Source organism: Pipistrellus hanaki, assembly GCF_964339955.1.
Source record: "Pipistrellus hanaki genome assembly, chromosome: 5".
NCBI lineage: Eukaryota > Metazoa > Chordata > Mammalia > Chiroptera > Vespertilionidae > Pipistrellus > Pipistrellus hanaki.
The window spans coordinates 10,635,034-10,655,716 of NC_140507.1; the positions used below are offsets into that span (position 1 = coordinate 10,635,034).

General features: G+C 39.3%; 2 protein-coding genes across 3 annotated transcripts; one reads left to right on the top strand and one right to left on the bottom strand.

Moving 5' to 3' along the window:
* The first annotated feature begins 313 nt into the window (after positions 1-313).
* On the top strand, positions 314-8,928 carry NUDCD2 (NudC domain containing 2). 2 transcript variants are annotated; one of them, XM_084884032.1, is made up of 4 exons: positions 314-602; positions 2,653-2,701; positions 2,926-3,077; positions 6,975-8,928. In XM_084884032.1, the coding sequence occupies exons 1-4, from the start codon at positions 414-416 to the stop codon at positions 7,056-7,058; spliced, it is 474 nt and encodes a 157-aa protein (XP_084740158.1). In that variant the 5' UTR covers positions 314-413; the 3' UTR covers positions 7,059-8,928. The 2 variants fall into 2 exon arrangements, with proteins under 2 accessions (XP_084740158.1, XP_084740157.1); XM_084884031.1 differs by having other exon boundaries at positions 327-602; positions 3,001-3,077.
* A 3,312-nt stretch (positions 8,929-12,240) lies between these two features.
* On the bottom strand, positions 12,241-19,759 carry CCNG1 (cyclin G1). The gene is made up of 7 exons (XM_084884030.1): positions 19,378-19,759; positions 18,035-18,298; positions 15,838-16,091; positions 15,032-15,110; positions 14,844-14,942; positions 14,431-14,625; positions 12,241-13,511 (listed from the first exon to the last, which is right to left on the bottom strand). The coding sequence occupies exons 2-6, from the start codon at positions 18,296-18,298 to the stop codon at positions 14,434-14,436; spliced, it is 888 nt and encodes a 295-aa protein (XP_084740156.1). The 5' UTR covers positions 19,378-19,759; the 3' UTR covers positions 12,241-13,511; positions 14,431-14,433.
* Between the last annotated feature and the right edge of the window lie 924 nt (positions 19,760-20,683).

The window sequence follows — 20,683 nt, forward strand, 5'->3', positions numbered from 1 at the left end:
CCCCGCCCCCTCCCCTGCCCAATCACCGCTGGCGTTACTCAATTGTAACCCACCCTCGGGCAGCATTTGCGCATGCGCACTTCAAATCGGAGCAGCATGAAACTCGACCTGTGGCGTCACAAAGGTGGCGGCGAGTTCCAAGCCTCGCCGGTCCCAACCTGTCTCTTATCGTTCCCGGAAATGTCAAACTTTCCCGGGTTCCAGTTGTTTTAGATTTGGCCCTGCCAGCGTCCTCAGCAGCCAAGGAAAAGGGAAATACGCGCTGAGAGCTGAGCTGACATCTCTGCGCATGCGCGGTGACCCAAGCAGGAAACGGGAGCCGAGGAGCCGGGGCGTGGCCTGAGCGTGGAGGTTCTGCGCATGCGCTCAGCCCTGGCTGGGCGCCGCGGCCGCGGCCGGGAGCCACCTGGAGCATGTCGGCACCTTTCGAGGAGCGCAGCGGGGTGGTCCCGTGCGGGACGCCCTGGGGCCAGTGGTATCAGACCCTGGAGGAGGTGTTCATTGAGGTGCAGGTGCCGCCGGGCACTCGCGCCCAGGATATCCGGTGCGACCTGCAGTGCCGGCACGTGGCGCTGGCGGTGGGTGGCCGCGAGATCCTCAAGGTAGCGGCAGGCCGGGCTGGCGCCCACGTTCTTCGCGGCCTCCCCAAATCCCCGAATCCTGGGGCTCCCGGTTTCCGTGGGGAGACTCTGGGAAAGCCGATGGGCTTTTCTGGTTTTGGTCTGATAAGGACCCCCCTCCCCCTCCAGCCCCCCCAACCTCCAGGATTAGTCCTGATGTGACATGGACATTCGAGGAGCTTATTTTTTTCTGGTTTTGTTTCTAAATCCAATGGAATTGCTTCTGTTGTGCCTCGGCGGGTCTTCAGCGGAAACAACTAGATCGTTTAAGGGAATAAATATTGATATTTCCAAACACACTCTTCCAGGCGCAGCCCTGAGTCTGCCAGGAGGGATGACAGCGTTGAATGAGACAGATAACGGCACTGGTTATGGCAAGCAGGGGAGCATAATAAAAGTATTACTACAGATATTTAGGCAGTTACAGGAAAGTGAAGAAGACACTCAAGGATAAGGACTTTGGCATGAGGGTTCAGAGATGGTGTCAGGTGTTTTTGTTCACCTAAAAATTACAAAAATTCTCTGCCTGTTTCTAGAGTAATACCCCTTTGGATCTGCGGTCCACTTTTGCCTGGTGATGCTTTATAGTTAAAATCAATGAAGTCAAAGCTAGATTCTTGTCTCAGAGTAGCTGCTGCAGATGTTTGATGGCAGTGGGGAAGACGGATGGCATACCTGGTTCTGCCATTTTTGTAGTTTTGAAACCTTTGGCAAGAGATCTTTCAGTGTCTCTAATTTCATCCATAAAGTACAGTGATTATAGTACCATTTTTATAGGACTGTTTTGAGCCATGTGAATGAAGAACTTGGAGTAGTGCTTGGTATGCAATAAGCACACAGGACATGTTTGCGGTTAATTTTTCTTTTTTTAAAATATATTTTATTTTTTTACAGAGAGAAAGAGGGATAGAGAGAAACATCGATGAGAGACAGACATCGATCAGCTGCCTCTTGCACAAGCAAGGTACATGCCCCTGACCGGAATCGAACCTGGGGCCCTTCAGTCCGCAGGCCGAGGCTCTATCCACTGAGCCAAACCGGTTTTGGCTAGCAGTTAATTTTCTATTGAAGTGCTTTAAGAAAAGCACCATTGATTGGAAAGACTTTTCTATCAACGTGGACCTAAATGATCTTTCTGAATAGCTTTGCAATCCATAGTTTCCTGAACAGTAGTTTAAGGTTACAATTCAAATTTCCAATTACTTGGGAATTTAGCAATAACTCATTAACTCTAGGATTTCAGGTGTACATTTAGACCACTAGGATTTTTTTTTTCACAAGTATTGACATACAAAAGAAAATATGTATTTGTTAACATGATATTTTCTAAAAACAAATTTGGCAAGCAACAAATAAATGGGTTTCAGCATATGCATTCTCCTTTAAACTTACATTTTGCTTTTTACTTAAAACCAGTTTCTGAAGAAAAGCAGGAACTACTAATTTTAGATCTGTAGTATGTGCTAAAGTAATTTGTTAATGTCAATTTGCCCAACAAAGAGAATGAGCCAGTTTGTTTTTTGTTGATTTTTTTTAGAATGAGCCAGTTATTAAAAGTTTATTTTAAATAACAAAATTTCTTCTTCATTTCATCAGGAGAGCTCTTATATTTTAATTGATAAACCATTTCAGTTATTTATTTTGTATTTGGCTAATCAGTGATCAGTAATATTTCTTAATCTTCTAAAAATTAAGGATCCCTGATCTTTCTTTAGAGAACCCCATGTTTTCTGTCATAGTAAATATTTCAGGCAGTGTAAACCAGGTTTCATTTCACTTGGTAGGAAGAAACTTAGGGTTGAGCACCTTTCAGTGTGTTGAAATGGTATAAGATTTTATCTCCCTATTCTAAACAAATTAGACAATTTTATGTGACTTAGATAGGAAATTAGGTAAATCTTAAATCATGAAGGATTCCCTTTCGATAAGATTTAGATTTCCCTATTTACTAGTACGTCTGCTATTTGATACAAAGTTTATAAAAATTAATGAAATTTCTATATTTTTAATAACTTATCTGTTTATTTTTCAGGGCAAACTTTTTGATTCTACTATAGCTGATGAGGGAACATGGACTTTGGGTAAGGGTAATCTACTATAAATCCTAAAGTCTTTCACAAGTTAATTTTGTCTTGGAACTTAGTATGTTTTCCCTATTGTATTTGGTGCTTTCTTTTTGAAGTTTTGAAAGATATACTAATAGAAATGTATTGAGGGTAAGTTTGTTGTGTCAAGATTACCTAATGTTTTTTGAAAATAGAAAATTTAATGAACTCTAATTTGTGATTTCTGTTTGTTTATTTAGAGGACAGAAAAATGGTTCGTATTGTTCTTACAAAGACAAAGAGAGATGCAGCAAATTGTTGGACTTCTCTTCTAGAATCTGAATATGCAGCTGATCCTTGGGTGCAAGACCAAATGCAGAGAAAACTTACGTTAGAGAGATTCCAGAAAGAAGTAAGTCAGATAAATGTATGCATATCTGTAAACATCTTAGAAACAATAATTATTTTTGGAAATTAAAACTCATGAAGTTATAAAATTATAAAAGTTCTGTAGAGGAATTTTAAAAGTTAAATGCTTAGAAAAATGGCCTTTTAATGCATGGATTTTTTCTTTTAAAAGATTTTTTTGATAATTTATACTACCATGACTTCTAAGTTTAAAATTTATTTAATGTGTACAGTAATGGCTGAATAATCTCATAAAACTCAATCAATAGTCTTAAATAGTACAAAAAGTGAAGGCCTCTTCATCAACATTTCTGCTTTTCATGCCTCTGTCTCAGTCTCATCTCATCAATATATTGGCTTGTTTTGTTTTAACATAAATGGAGATTCACACTGTATATTGTTTGTATTTCTTTTTTAATAATACATCTTGGTTCTCTTTCTCTATTAGTACACATAGAAAAAACTCACTTCTTTAACTCTTCAGGGTATTTTCTAGTTTGTAATATTTAGCTATTTCCATTTGATAAGATTTAGATTTCCCTATTTATTGGTATGTCTGCTATTTGAAACAAAGTTTATGCTGTCATCTCTGAAACTATTCAAACATTCAAATGTATATCTTTAGCTTAGACTTTTCTCTTGAATTTTGGACTCATAACCAATTGCCTATTCAATATCTCCATTTGGCTAGCAAACATTAAAGTCATTACGTCCAACATGGGGTTTCTAACCTCTCTCTTACATAAGTTCTATCTCTAAGCTTCTCATCTCAGTTGATGGACATGAGTTTTCAAATAAAAGTATGTATACACACACACAAACACACACACAAGCACACGCTAGAGGTCTGGTGCACTGGATTTGTGCACTGGTGGGGACGTGGCCTGCGGGTATCAGCCCATCATTGGAGCACTGCTCATCCCAGTCAGTTGAGCAGCACTCCCACTTTGATTGCACACTGACCAACAGGGGGCAGCTCTTGCATTGAGTGTGGTAGTCAGAGCACGTCATAGTGATTGGTTGACTGGTTGTTTTATACACACACACACACACACACACATTTATCTACATACATGTGTATATATACACTTATATGCATGGTATATATTTATGTAAATATGTATGGGGCCGTGATCAGATAGTGTGTCAGCCCGGGGGACTGAAGGATCCCACTTCGATTCTGGTCAAGGGCATGTTCCTCGATTGTAGGCTCCCATGTCGATCCCAGACTGGGGTATGTGCAGAAGGCAACCAAACAATGTGTCTATTTCTCTCTCTCTGTCTCCCTCCCTTCTACTCTCTCTAAAAAATCAATGGAAATGTATATTCAGGTGAGGATTAAAGAAAAAGGGATGTGAGGCCGAAGCCGGTTTGGCTCAGTGGATAGAGTGTCAGCCTGCGGACTGAAGGGTCCGAGGTTCGATTCCGGTCAAGGGCACGTACCCGGGTTGCGGGCACATCCCCAGTAGGGGGTGTGCAAGAGGCAGCTGATAGATGATTCTCTCTCATCGATGTTTCTAACTCTCTATCCTTCTCTCTTTTCCTCTCTGTAAAAAAAATCAATAAAATATAAAAAAGAAAAGAAAAAGAAAAAGGGATGTGAGGGGTCATCCTCCATTCCAGTCTGTCTCTTACACCCTATCCCTTTTGTCAGGAAATCTTAGTGGTACTACCACTGCCACCCTTAATGGGACTACCTCTATCGTCTTGTCTAGATTACTTCAATAACCTAATTGTTCTCTTCACTTCTATCTTTGCAAAGCTACAGTACTCTCAAAATAGCAGTTAGAACAGTTCTTTTGAAATGCAAGTCAGATTACATTACTTCTCTTATCAGAACTTGTTCACTCTAGTTAAGATAAGGTCTCTTAAAGGGCTCCATCTGATCTGGTCTTCCATGATCTCCCTGATCTCTTCTCTTAATGCTGTCCCCCGTGGTTATTCTGCTCTAGCCACACAGGCCATTTTGCTGTTCCTTAAACATGTCAGGCCATTTCTTTTCTGTCATTTTCTTTTGCTAAAGCTTGGCTAACTTCAAGTCATTGCTCAATGAGTATTCTTTGAGTTTTGACCATTCTATTTAAATACTGTAACTTCTTCATTTCCCTTATTCTGTCTTACTTTTCTTATTTTTTTTCTAGAAGCTGCTCTACTTGGTTATTTTTTCCTATCTTGTCTTCTAGCTCACTGATGGCAGTCCTCTGCTTCTTCTAGTCTACTCTTGATGCTTTCTATTGAGTTCTTTATAGCAGCGATGTCATTTTTCATTTTTCTTGATTCTTCTTCATTTCCTCTTGGTTCTTACACATATCGTCGAATTTGTCTTCCATTCTTTTCATCCACCTTATGACCATTTCTCTGAATTTTTTCTCTGACAGGTTGCTTGCCTCCATTTTATTTACTTCCTTTTCTGATGATGCCTGTTTTTCTTTCATATATGTGCTGTTTCTTTGTCTCCCCATGTTTTATTTTCTCCAAGTGTCTGGTTATGTAGTTCTCTCTCTCCTGCTCCCAGGCGAAATCTGACCTTTCCATGGTGGAGTGTAGAGCTCCTCTGAATAAACGTGCTTGCACCACTTGGGAACCGGTGTTCTCAGGTTCACAGCTGTTCGGTGGGTGCCATAGTTGTAGACTCCCCGGGCTTTTCAGGCTCCTGATAATATCCACTTTTCCTTTAAGGTGGTGTGGTCTCCAGGTTCGAGCTGATTGCTCCGGGAGGGAACCCAGCAGCAGTGGGGGCTGCCTGGTCAGGGGAACCCCGTCCGACAGTCCCCCACAGTCTCCTGGATTATAGCTGTTCCTCAACTCACCAACAAACTCTCCCCATGCGACCACACACTCTCCCTTTGTTTTCTCACTCACACACTACCTTGCAGTCTGCCTTCCCATCGGCAGCTATCTTCCTTCTCCTATCCTATTTTTCTTTTCTTTTTTTTCTATAGTACTTACCAACTTTTAACATACTAAATACCAACTCTTAATACACTAGATCAGAGGCCTGCAAACTGGCTCATAGGTCAAGTCCAGCTTGTTTTGGAAGTAAAGTCTTATTGAAACACTGCTATGCTCATTTGTTTGTGTATTGTCTTTCATAAGAGCAACAGTAAAATTGAGCAGTTAGGACTGAGATTATATGGTCTTCAAAGCCTAACATATTTACTACCTGGCTCTTTACAGAAAAGTTTGCTGACTTCTGCACTAGATAACTTAATGGTTTATTATTTGTGTCTTGTTAGAGTGTAAGCTCCACTGAAGCAGGGATCTTTGTCTATTTGTTCACTCTTGAATTCTACATGCCTCTAATAGTGTCTTCCAAACACTAGAAACTCAATAAATGTTTGTTGAAATGAAATGTCCTGCGAGAGACTAAAGCCTGGGGTAATGCTTACTTCATAGGATTTGAAGCTTCCTCATGAGGATTAACTATGTTAATATATGTATAGCTCTTAGAACCCATATAGCAAGGTCTCAAAGAATGCTATTAAAACCTGTTTGGACACTGATACTAAATTGTTAAAAAAAAGAAAAAAAAGTCTTTTTTTTAATCCTATGTATTTCATCCTATTTGTCTCCTTTTTGCTAAATATATATATATATATATTTTTTTTTTTTTTTAAACAATCTCAAATGTTTAAAAAAACGTTTTGTCCATACACTTGTAAACATTGTAATACCCATATTGGATCTTCTAAATATTTGTAAGTCTGAACATTATAAAATTATAGTTTTAAGTTTTATTTTGGTGATTACAGTGCAGTTTGGTACATATATACATGTTTATTGGCTATTTAGATTTCCATTTTTCTCACCTGCCAGTTCAAGTCTTTTTATCAGTTTCCTTTGAAGTTACTTATAGTTTTCTTCATGAGTTTTATCAAATATTGTTGTTCATATCTTTTAGAATCCTGGTTTTGACTTCAGTGGAGCAGAAATCTCAGGAAACTACACTAAAGGTGGACCAGATTTCTCAAATCTGGAAAAATAACTGCTATTTTTTTGCTGCATTTTGTGGACCCTAGCAGATGTTACCAACTTGATCAAAGGAACAAATTACATGGTGGAAGAAAAGTGTGGATGGCTACAGTTAACACATTGCAAAATATATTTAAGTATGGTTCTAAAAATTGCATTCAAATATGATTTACATAGGAAACCTCTTAAATACTGTGGTAGCTATTAATATATGGTAACTTTTTTTGGACTTGGTTTTGCTCAGCATGAAGTTTCATATGATGCATTTTGCTAATTTCATATTAACCTATATTTTTAATACAAAAAAGTTAGGGGATAGATCATCATGAAAAGACAGGGTGCCTTCAGGGAAAATTAATTTTTTTTCTTCTAAGAAGTGTGATGCAGGAGTAATGTTCAGTAAACTTTTAAAAATAGGAATTGTCTACCCTTTTGGCTAAGTATACCATTCTATAGAAGGAAATTATATTAATGAAAACAATTTTAGGAAAGATAAAAAATCCACAAGTATATTCTGAGTAAGTTAACTTTAAGAGTTAATTAAAATCTCTGAATTAGTATATTATTTCTTGAGAGATCTCTTTATTCAAGAAACTTAAAAGTAGTAAACCTCAAAGTAGGAATGGATTAATACAAAAAGATATTTGGTGAAGTATGATTATTGGGCATATATATTGTTAGCACCATAAAACAAATTATGGTCCATGATTATAAATCAGTGACATAATTTTGATCTTCAGTGATCCAGGCATAGAAGGAAGAATTGTCTTGAAATTTTATTTCATTCTTTTTTATCTCTTTTTATATATAAAAAAAATTAAAACAATCTCAAATATATAGAATAGTTACAAATAAAGAACATAGAATTGTGTTTTTTCCCCTCAACCAGTTTGTGTAAATTGATGACATGATGCCCAATTACCTCTTTGTACCTTAGTCTGTATTTCCTTGAATACACACAGGCATGTATTTCCTTACATAATTCAATACAACCTTTAAAAGCAGGAAATAAGCATTGGCACATTACAACTGTCCAATTCTCAGACCTTCATTCCTTTCAAGTTCAATTGTCCCAGTGTCTTTTATATTTATAGCAAAGGTGTACAGTCAGAATCATGCTTTCCCTTTAGATGTCACTTGTCAACTGTGCTTAAATTTGGAACAAGTACTCATTTTTCCCTTGACTTTTACAACCTTGGCACTTTTGAAGATTACAGACTATTTTTTTACAACATTCCTCAATTCGAATTTTGTCTGATATTTCTTCATTAGGATCAGGTTTTGCATCTTTGGCAGGAATGTTAAAGAAGTGATGCTGTGTTTTTATTGCATCCTACCATGAGTTAATTTTAATTTGTTCTTTTTCCGATGGTGATTACTTAGATCACTGTTCAAGTGGTATCCGTTAGTTTTCTCCATTGTAAAGTTTCTCTCTTTATGTGTATAATTGAGTACTTTGTGGAGGTTAGTTTCAAATTATCTTGTTTCTTATCAAACTTTTATTGATATCTTTATGGACTCATTATTTCCTACTTTATTCAGCAGGTTAAAATCTATTGTTCCCATTACTTTGATTCTCAAAATTTTTCTAAATTTGGCCAGTGCCAGACTATTGTAGGTGGCTTCTATGTCCTTTTGACATGCCTCATCATTATCTGAGCAATTTCTTAATCTGTCACAAGGCGTATGAGGCTTATTATGCTTTCTCTGCCCTAGCCCAAGAATTAGCAATTTTTCCACAGAATTTTGGTTTTCATTCATGGTTTTTAGAAGTGTGCAATTACTGTTGATGTGGTATAGTGCATACATTTACATCTATATTTATATGTATTGAAAACCATGTGTGCATACTTGGTTTTTAGTAAAGTCACTTTCATTTTTAATCTCTTATGGTCATTTTTGTTTTCTCTGTCACTCCTTTCAACAACAGTGAGAAACCTGATTCTATTATCCTTAATGTATTTGGTTCCCTATTCTAGGCCATGTTGCTATGAATGAATGCCTTCTCTTACTGTATTTAGGCTCCAGCACCCTATGCCAAGCAATGATGTCCTCACCCGGGACCCTAACCCTCCACACTGGGCCACTGCAGCCCAGCCACGCCCTATGTTCATGTTACCCAATAACTTTAGGAAAGAAATTATGGGGAAGAAGCTTTTTTCTTTTAATTGGCTTCTTATTTTAACATTTTGAAAATATTTTATAATTTGAATAAACATAAAGTAAAATGAACTTTTTTGTTGGTAATTTTGTGAATTTTAATATGTAGAAATATGTACTTCCAAAATCAGGAGATTGAGCAGTTCAGTCACAAAATGCCTTCATGCTAGATTTGTCTTTTTAACAAGATTATGTAACTGGAATCATGTGCTTTTTTAAAAACAGCTTTATTGAGATAAAATTTATTTTACCCATTTAAAGTGTATAATTCAATGGCTTTTAGTATACTCACGTATTCAACCATCATCAAGGTCCATTTTCATTTTCATTGCCTGAAAATGAAACCCCTTTTAGCTATCATCCTCCCCACAGTTCCTGACCTAAGCAACCACTAAATTACTTTCCATTTCATAGATTTCCCTGTTCTGAACATTTCATATTTATGAAATAACTAGAGGCCCAGTGCACGAATTCATGCACGGTGGGGTCCCTTGGTCTGGCTGGTGATCAGGGCCAATTGGGGGTCATAGGAGGTTGGCTGGTGGGGGGAGGGGCCACAGAAGGTTGCCCAGCCGCCCCAATTGGGGCTGATGGGACCAGCCAGGTGTGGGGAGGACCATAGGAGGTTTGGCTGGCGGTGGGAGGGGAGGAGGAACTGTGGGAAGCTGGTTGGTTAGGGGAAGGGGTCGAGGGAGGTTGGCCAACCCAATCAGGGTCATCAGATTGGGAGGGGCTGCAGGGGAGGAGCCACGGGTGGTTGGCTGTGGGAGTGCACTGACCCCAGCGGGCAGCTCCTGCATTGAGTGTCTTCCCCTAGTGGTCATAGCGACCAGACAACCAGTTATTTGGTCGCTTAGGCTTTTACTAGTAGTCCTGCACAAGAATCCATGCACCAGTAGGTCGCTGCTGCCCTCCTATACTCTCTGCCTCCTGCTTGCTTGTTGCCCTGCCCTGTCCTGTAGCTCTCCACTGCCCACATGTAGTTCGCTACCCTACCCTTCTGCAGATCTGTGATCTGGTTGTTACGTGGTCATTCTTTATGCCTCATGGTAAAATGGATAATTAGCATATTCCTCTTATTATATAGGATATATAAAAGCCTAAGCAACTATTACAACCAAATGACCAGCCGAACAGTCTTGACCAGTCATATGACATGCACTGACCATCTGGGGGCCGATGGTCAACACAGGAGTGGCCCCCTGGTGGTCAGTGAGCTGCCACAGTCAACCTTCCATGGCCCCTCCCCCTGGCTGGCCGGCTGGGCCCCATCAGCTCCTGTTCCTAAACCATTTGTAGAGACCTGCTTCTGGGTTGGAGTTTCATACATAGCAGAGCAACTCCCTTGTTGTGAACTATTGAAAGTCAGCCCTTGACACAAATGTTTGTCTCCCATCCTCTTCCCCCAGGGCTGCAAGCCCACTAAGGTGAGAGTAGGAGGAGGGGGATGAGGCGGGGAACTGCCTCCTCTCCCTTCCCTGGGGGCCACCCGCCTGCCATGGTGGTGGTGAGGGAAGAGGGGGTAAGGAGGGGAACCATGTGGTGGGGCACTGATAGCAGTGTCCAGCGTCCGTTCCTTCTGCACCCGGCCTAGCAGCTGTTGCCTCCTCTCTCAACCCCACTGGGGCCTTTGGGCCCAGGCCGGGACAGGGAACTGGGGGTGGGTGGTAGCGAACACAGCCCCTTTCTTAGGGGGGCTGAGGGTTGGCTCCCTCCTTGGGGACCAGTGGCCAACCTCCTGAGGTCCCCCCTACTCCGTCCCCTGCTACCAGCCAACTTCCCATGGTCCCCCTCTCCTCCGTGCATGAATTCGTGCACTGGGTCTTCTAGTATATAAATAATATATGGTCTTTTTTTACTTAGCATAATGTTTTAGAGGATTTCCACATTATATGCCAGTGCTTCATTAAAAAAAAAAAAAAAAAAAGATATTCTTACTGAATGTTTTAGAAGATGGGAGAAAAACATCAGTGTGAAAGCAAAACATCAATCAGCTGCTTCCTCCACATACCCTACCAGTTTATTGTAAATTGGGATAACTTCATACATTTTAGAGGATTATATGAGATGATTCATATAAAATATCTGGCAATAGTATCAGATAGTAAAATTATTGCTAACCACAGATATTAGATCAGAAATGTTTAATTGTTTAGATAGTATGTAGCTGAATTAGAAATACAGATAAGGTGCAAGTAACCTTTTTAAAAATAACACTTGTGAAAAGAGAGCTTATTGAATATTTAATCTGAGTAGAGTGCAAAAGGGGACATTTAAGTTTTTCTTTCATCAGTAATCCCTATAGTGTCTACTTTGGTTTAATTAAACATGAACAGTTCAAAATTACATATTGTTTTAGTTCAACAATAACCAGTTGATCTAACACAATACTTGGCAGTTTACTGCCACTATCTGGAATACTATTTAATTAGGTAAAGAGGGTTTACACAAAACTTTAGGTGGGCTGAATTTAAGGGTGGAAGTTGTATTAAGGATATTCATAGTAGTGATTAATCCAAATGATAAAAATAACCACAGTGCAAAAAAATCAATTTTTAAGCACATTAAGCATATTTATCATCGTCTACTTCAGAAAACCATTAGAGTAAAAGCTTCAAGTAAATAATGGCCATACTATTAAAGAGATTTTTTTTTCTGCTACCATACATCTTACTTTAGTGCTAACTAAAGAGACTGAGTAGAACCCTAGCTGGTGTGGATCAGTGGTTAGAGCATTGGCCCCGGGCACCACAGCGTCACGGGTTTCATTCCTGGTCAAGGGCATGTGTGCAAGTTGCAGGTTCTACCCCTGCCTGGTCATTTGTGTGCAGGAGGCAACCAATCAACATGTCTCATGTTTCTCTCCTCTCTCCATTCTTTCCACTCTCTAAAAATCAATGGAGAAAGTATCCTCTGGTGAGGATTTCAAAAATAGACTAAGTAGAGATAGCTTTTTATTGTGGTTCTGCCATCACATTGCCAAAATACTTTGTTGAATCAGAAGAGACAAATTAGAAAACCACCCAGCAAAGCCATGCATTTCAATCACTTTATTGAAATGTACATCAATGCATCTCAATAATTTTATTGAAATGTATATTCCTTAGTACTAAAACATAATGGTAGTTGGTTAGGTTACCTCTGCAAACTCAGAATTAACATGGATGCAATTAAAATATTGAAATGTATCAGCCTTTTGGGAAAACTGAAAAGTTATCCACAAAACATACTCTTTACAAAAGTATGAGATATACTGTGGTTCTTTGGTTTATTTTCCAGTGCATATTTATCCATAACATGATGTCAACATTGGGTACAATCATCTTGGATGGACTCAGGCTACACATTGCACTGAGTGGTTTATAACACTTTTAACATTGTAGATCTCCTTATATTCACTGACTTACTAGCAAGTCCTGAACACTTATCTCAGCAACCTCATGATTATAAAGATGAGTATTTTTTCAAGACCTTCTGTTGGCACAGTTGGGAAAATGAATAAAAGTATATTCCCTTCATTTTAAACAGAATTGTAAATTGAAGCAATGGCAGTTTTATAAAAACAGTCCTTAATAAAAACTTCTGGAGTGTTAAATCAAGTTTTCAGAGTGACGTTAATTTGAGTCACTAGTACAATAAAACAAATTTTCTCAATGTGACTATATTGAAGCAGATTTTGCATAAAAACTTGTTTTCCCTGGATACAAACATTACCTGTCTTATAGTAAAAATGTTAAAAAAGAATACTCCAATATTAACAGGTATGTAGTTTTGTTTTATATAAAATGTGAATGTAATTCCTATGTAGCAATCAAGTCCATATCTCTGGATAATCTATTACTTGCATTATGGGTGTTAAGAAACCATATTCACTGCCTAAAATAGTGACCCTTATAATGTCTTAAAAGTGCATTTGTGAGATATTGGTTCTGATGTAAACCTCATAATTTAAAATTTAAATTAAGTAGGTCACCATTTTTAATACCTCCTAAATATACTGACCCAATATAGAAAGTTGGATCAATGTTAGAAATAAAGATTCACAGTGTACCTTCCCAGACTCTTCTTTAACATTTCACATTATGGACTTGGCTTTGTTTGTATGCCTCAGCTGAATTCAAATTTAAGCATAATTCCACTGTAGCATATTGTTAATTAGGCAGTTTTCCCAAATCTGAGAACATCAATGCTAATCCAGTTATGTTGTTTTGAGGATTCACAGCTTAAATCCACTCTAACAGTATGGAATCCATCCCTCAGGATTGTGGCGAAAGGCTTCAGAGGAGTTTTTGTTGCTGTAATAATCCTAAACAAACAAAAAATAAAGTTATCAGAAGTTTGCTAAACATAAATACTGTTAAAAATTACTTACTGCTCATATCTAAGATTCATAATCATGTCACACGTACGTGTGTTACATGTTAACCTTGACTTTTGAATAGGAAAAAAATTACAGTGAGTTATATTTAGATGACAAGAATATATGTTAGTGACAGGTATGCAACTACTTTCCAGGGTTCCAAATGCTATAGCAATGATACAAACTATAGTGTAACCTGCTGGTTTCCAAACACCCAATGTGAAGACTATCTGGCATAACATTTTCTTTAAATACAACATCCAAGACCATACTGATTTTGCATATAAGGTAATCTCAAACTAGTTCATATATGGTTCAAACTTTTGGTCCTATTGTCCTACTCAGCCTTGTATAACTTTATTTAAAAAAAATATTTTATTGATTTTTCACAGAGAGGAAGGGAGAGAGATACAGAGTTAGAAACATCGATGAGAGAGAGTCATTGATCGGCTGCCTCCTGCATATTGGGAATTGAGCCCACAACCTGGGATGTGCCCTGACTTGGAATTGAACCGTGACCTCTTTTGATTCTTAGGTAGATGCTCAATCACTGAGCTAGGCTGACCGAGCTACTTTTAAAATTCCAATTATTCAACAGGATACTGTTTTCTAAGCTGATAATTTAATGAAATAGCTAAATTGCATATCAAAAGTTGGCTATTTCCTTATTGTTAGGGTGTTGTGCCTTAAATGTAGTTATGCCCTAAAATATTAGCTAACTAGATCAGTGAAGTCATTTTCCTCTGTTAGTCCAACTCCATTTTTGTTTGGAAAATAATTCCGATTTTAATTCTTGAATTATAGAAGAAAATTATAGCATTAGAAAATTTCTCTATTATGGGAAATAACTATGAACCCAATTTACCAATTAAGGAACCGTTTCAGGAATTGTTGGAAGGTGGGTTATTCTGTAGTAGCTATGCTTCAATTGCCGTGCAGTTCGCCCAGAAACAATCCATTTCAACTTCTGAACATTTGGTTTGGAGCACTTGTTTGATGAATATTCAGTTAAACACTTGGATACGAGCTCTTGCCAGAAGGTCAAATCTCTGCCATTTATCTGTGCATAAATTTTAAAAAATTATTACTCAATTACAAGTTCTAATGTATTTTACTACAGTAATACTTGTAATCTTATTAACATGTGTCTTTCCTTGTCAAAATATTTGAAGATAAGCTACTTAGGTTTCAAACACATGATGTCTCATTTTAGTTCAGGAGACAGTACAAGTGGATTAATTTCCTTTACAGCTGTTAACAGGAATGACCTTGACATACCTTGGAATGTTTCTGAAGACATTCTACGATTTCTGTTAACTCTACACACTTCTGTGCTTGGATCTCTAATGCAATGATAGACAATGCCAACACAGAAGGCTAAAAGAAAAAAAAAAAAAATTAAGGTAAATGTTGACTATAAAAACAAGTACATATAAATAGGTTTACTCTTTATATAAAATATTTACCCTTGCTTTAGAAAATAGGATCCTGCAGTGGCATGCCTTAAGTTGAGCTTCTAATCTTTCGAAATTAAGGCTATTCCTCCTTTAAAAAGAAAACAAGATTAATTGAACATAGATAATTTTGCATCTAGTCAAAAGTCAAATTTTTAGAAAGGCACAAGTCAATTATTTTAAAGTTTAAGTTTATACACACAGAAAATAAATTATTGGAAGTAAACAATTCCTTTTCCTTCAGAGACATGAACTCCTAAGGATCAGTAGTAACTCCTTAAGGGTAGCAAACATAAATTTTAAGTCATTTGAGCCCCAAAATTAAAAAGTATCATGCCATAACTAACAAGGTTTCTTTTTATCATTTTTAATTTAAAAAAAATCTTTATTGTTGAAAGTATTACAGATGTCCACGTTTTTCCCCATTGACCCCTTTTAGTCCGAACCAATCTCCTGCCCCAGGCCTTCACTATGGTTTCTTTGGATTTTAATAAATCTATTTCTGCATCTACTGAAGTTCCTTTTTCCAGTAATCTGTGTTAGATGCATACCTACTAGGTTCTATAAATTAACTAGTCTATAAATGAAAAATGAAATATAAGTAAAAGGTGAAATATCCTTTAGTCTCAAGAATTAGCCTTCACATACTTCCAGAGGCTATTGACAACTGAGTCTCATTTCTGCTGGACAGTGAAGTGAAATTCAAGGAGCTGCAGGTCTTTTGATAGGAATTCTCCCAGGACATTGATATTAAGCATTATTCAGACAATAACATTCTAATGTCCAAATAGCCTTGGTTTAGGACAAAGATTCCATACCTTTCAAATGGCAAGTTCTCTTGAATGAGTGAATAATAGAGTTGCAGAAATTGAAAGGCAGTAGTAGCTTTCACTTTCCAACACACTTTCTCCAACACAATCTTTTCCATCCTCATCAGGTCTGAAACTGTGAACCTGTACTGACTTATTCGGATCAGGTCACTTGCCAATGGGACATTCCTTTCCTCTTCTATTGATTTTACAGCCAGGTAGAAGCAGCTTAGTCCAACACACCCAAGGTGCTTGGGCTGTACCTAAAAAGATAATAAGTCCATACCTTTACCTTATTTCAATTAAAAAAAAAAAAAAAAAAAAAAAAAGATAATCTAGAACTCAGACCCATCTAGAACTCAGACCCATCATTATGAAAATGAACCTTTGAGGTATATTTGTCAACTCTGAAGGAAGTAATAAGTCAATACTTTGCACCCGACTTGGAACCAAATTTGAAGTAACTGGACTAAGTTGCAATATAATGTTTGGGTTCAGCTAAATAAATAAATAAATAAATAAATAAATAAAAAAATTTAAATCACTATAGAACTAACTATAAGTGCTCTGTTCTAGTTGGACTAAATAACTGGTCAAAGGCTTAGATGAGAACTGAAACACCTTATAGCTTATACACAAAATTTCTTTCCAGAATGTTGTGTTTTCCTAAGCTGTTGTCTCGGTACTAACACCTGTTTAAAACACTATAGCACATAACTTTCACTTTGCCTGAAAAACTCTGCTATCAAGCTCTTTTTATTTATTCATCACCTGAATGTCCACAATGTGAGACAAATTCTCTCCACTCTTAAGCCGTAGCTCAAATACAATTTTAAGAAGCCTTTACCAGTGTTTGTAACTAGCCTCTTTTTGGAACCCCTTTAGCAATATCTTTTTTTTTTTTAATACTTCTTTAGCAGTATAATGTATGTATTTTTCTTATTAAGCCTTCTTTTGTATGATAGTGCAAACATTCTCATATAAGACTATATAATTTACTTAAGAGATAGATGTATATATTCATCTGTGCAATATTTATAGATGCAAAGATAATGCTTGCACATTCTGTCTAAAGAGTTGCATAATTAACCTATTCAACAAATTTCTTGAGCCTTCCAATTCAACAAATACATTATTGAGTTCCTCCTCTATAGGATACATTGTGTTAGGTATCGAGAACTAAAAGATGAGTTTTATAGCCTTAAATTTGTCAGATTATCTCATTATCTATCAATGACCCTGGGCACACAGAGAAGGCAGATGAATTTTTAACAGCTAAGTTAGCTTTGAAAGACAAACAGACATCCTGCTTATCCAAATATAGTGAAATAATTATGTAAACACTGCTCCATCAGAAGATACTCTACTATATGTAAGCAGATGCTAGAAATGCCAACATAAGCAAGACTTGAGTATGTATAAGGCTAAAACAAGTATAACTATATATATATATATATATATATATATATATATATATATATACACAGAGAGAGAGAGAGAGAGAGAGAGAGAGAGAGATCAATATACTTTATTGACCAGGTGATTGATAACATCAGAAAAAAATGAGGAAACCCCCCTCCCATCTCTAATTATTAACCACAACCTAGCATTCTGATGCTAACACATTTTTTTAAATAAAATAAAAAAATAAGTGAAAACACCCAACCTATCAAGAAGGATTTTCAAAAACAACAGCCAACTCTCCTACTGGGAGACTGCAATTAATGATTTGATATTAGACTATGTTTCAGTGTCAGAAGTTAAAACTAATAATGCATTGCTCTTGATTATATATATATATATATATATATATATATATATATATATATATATATATATATAATTCATCAATGCTGTAGTACAGAAAATGCTTGGGCTACCTGCTGAAAATAAAAAAGGTCAAGTTTATGAATACCAGCCCAAAGCTAGCCATTCCATCTCTAAAACATTGAGTAAAACTAAGAAACTCAGGGTAGCCCTGGCTGGGTGGCTCAGTGGGTTGGAACATTGTCCCATACACCAAAAGGTTGCGGATTCAATTCCTGGTCAGGGCACACACCTTGTTTGTGGGTTTGATTCCTGGTCTAGGCACGTATGGGAGACAACTGATCCATGTTTCTCTCTCTTTCTCTAAAATCATTAACATATCCTCGGGCGAGAATAATAATAAAAAAGAAGCAGGGTAATGTAGTAGCTTTAAACATACCTTCATTTTGGACAGAAACCTGTCCAGTAAATTCACAGCTAGAGAAAATGTCTCTGTGTCGAAGCCGAAGAACTGAGTTAGACTCAGGAGATCCTTCACTTCAAAGTCCCTCAGCCTCGCAGTCATCCTGAGGCCCTTGTCGTAAGCAGATTCAATGAGTCTCAGGCCGCAGACCTTCGGCTGGCATTTCGGCTCCTGTTCCAACAGGGCGTTCAGCTGGTGGAGCAGTTTCTGAGAGTCGGTTGCTGTGAGGACCTCTATCATCTAAATATAGAACAAAGCCCAGAGAGGATAAGAATAGCCCTTCCCGCACTGCACGGGGCCAAGTGCTTGATAACATACCCTTCCCCTCCCCCGGTGCTGCTAGTGAATCTAAGTCACTGCAATTTTAAAATATTGCAAACTTTCCAAGAAATACTTACTCAAGCCAGACACTGTCAAGGGAGAACTAGGAGTTGTTAAGACAAGACAAGACACCAACACTTTGAAATCCTGCCACATGTTAATAATGGGAACTGTTCATGTGAGATCATTTCTCTTAGTCCTTAGCTCCTCATCTGTAAAGTGGATATGAGGTTATTATTACCTCCCTCCCTGACTTGTGTAGAAATACATGAGGTCACCATGTCCAGTAGGTGCCTAATCCACACTGGACAGCATGAATGACCTTATTTCTACGTCTGTAAAATGAGGCAGTAGTAATCTCTCTGGCTGTGAAGATTAAATAAGACGATTCATGCAGCATCTAGCCCGGCGCCTGGCACTCGGTGCTCAGTAACCGGGAACTTTTCTTGGTGTTGGGGAAGGGAGCGTAAAGCATGTTCTAGGGGCACAGAGGGAGCGGGAGGCTGACCTAGCCTGCAAGAGGAAACTGGTGGGAATTTTCTAAATGAATACACTGAAGTGGATGGATACTTTTTATTGCTTTATGAATATTGCACGTGTGTGTCCCAGACTTCACGCTAAGTCTCGGACGCACATACATAAGGTCCCGCTCCCTACATAACGGAAAGACAGGAATGCTGGAGACCTTTAGCGCTGGGTTAGGGAAGCGGGGCGCGCGGATGAGGAGCCACTAACTTGATGGGTTCAACTCTTCCCTCTCCCCCAGGCTGGTCCCTGGGACCCCAAAGCCCGCTTTGACACTTCAGAGCCCGCGGATCCGAGACCGAGTGGGACCTGGCCCCACCCCTGCGGGCTGGGACTAGCCCGGACTTGTTGCTTCCAGCAGCGGACTGGCTAACCGAGGGGAAGGAAGGTCGCGGGCTGGACTCCCCCCTAGCCCCGGGGCCCAGCGTCGCTCCCTCCCTGCCCGCTCTGCCCGCCCCGCAGCCCCAGCTCACCCTGATCGCGAATGAACGCCGCTCCTTCGCTGTGATCTCCCCTCCCCGGGCCTGCCCGCGCCTCCGCCCACGAGGTCCGATCCGAGGAGTCCTAGAGGCGAGGGGGCTCGCGGGCCAGAGGGGGCCGGCCCGGGGACGGGGGCTGGGCTGTCCCGGCGGGGAGGTCTCCGCAGCGCCGCCCAGACGACACTGCCCTCCTCAGGGTCAGCGTGGAGCCGAAGGGACAGGGACGGGCCTCCCCAGCAGATATATGGGAGGGCGGGGCCTTCCTGCCAGAAACGGGGAGCCGCGCCGCCGCTCATTGGTGCAGTGCCTCTGATGGATGGCCCGCGCGGACCACAGAGGACGGGCCTGCAGAGAGGAGGCAGAGTCTCCGCCCCCCAGAGGCCACGCCCCTCCCGCCCGGCGTCTCTCATTGGGGGACGGTCCCATGTGTCTTCAATGAAGAGGAGGGCGGAGGAACCAATCCTGGCCCGGGTCAGGTGTCTGCGGGCGGCCGGATTGGCTAGAATGCCCTTCCAGAATGGACTGGGACTTGCTGGTCCTTGTGGTTTGGCAGAGCGGTTATCCCCCCTCCTTCTGAAAGTACCTTGGCTGGGTACCAAAAAAAAAAAAAAAAAAAAAAGTAAAGTCTGCGTTCTCATTTCCAATGCAGAGGTAGTGGGTTAGTTTATTCAAGTGGAGACGATTCTCTTGGGGAGCTTTGGAAATCAAGGGATCCTTGTCTTAGTTTGCTTTTTTTGAATCCTTAGTCAAAGAGTTGGAGTTGGGCTACATACATTCTCGGTCTTCTACCGATTTTCTGAATTTGATGTTTTTAGTCAACTGAAATAGAAAAGTCGGTAGTTTTTCAACGGCTTAACATGAAAAGCCGTGGTTGGCTCTTAAGAGGACTACATTGGCAAAATAGTGGTAGTGACTATGAATCTCAGTTCGCAGGTCTGTGTGTGAAGCATTATTGTTCTTTTTATTTACTGTAAGTGAACTCAACCTCTGATATGGTGAGTCTGTCCTGGGTTAGTGGTAAAATAATGTTTGAAGGCTTTCTGAACTCCCTCTCCTCTCTCCTCTCTCCCAGATTGTCACAAATGAGAAAGGTCTACATTAGAAGGACTCGTGAGCAAAGAGTCATTTATCAGGTTTCAGGGACTGTACTTGAATGTGTCTATTCTGATGGCTTCTTCCTAGTAGGTGGTTATCTGGGCTTTCACAAAATAAAAATCAGACAGACTTGCTGGCATCTCTGCTGTTTGCCCTACCTTGCACTACCCTGGGGCAATGCCATGGAACCAAGTCCTAAAATGAG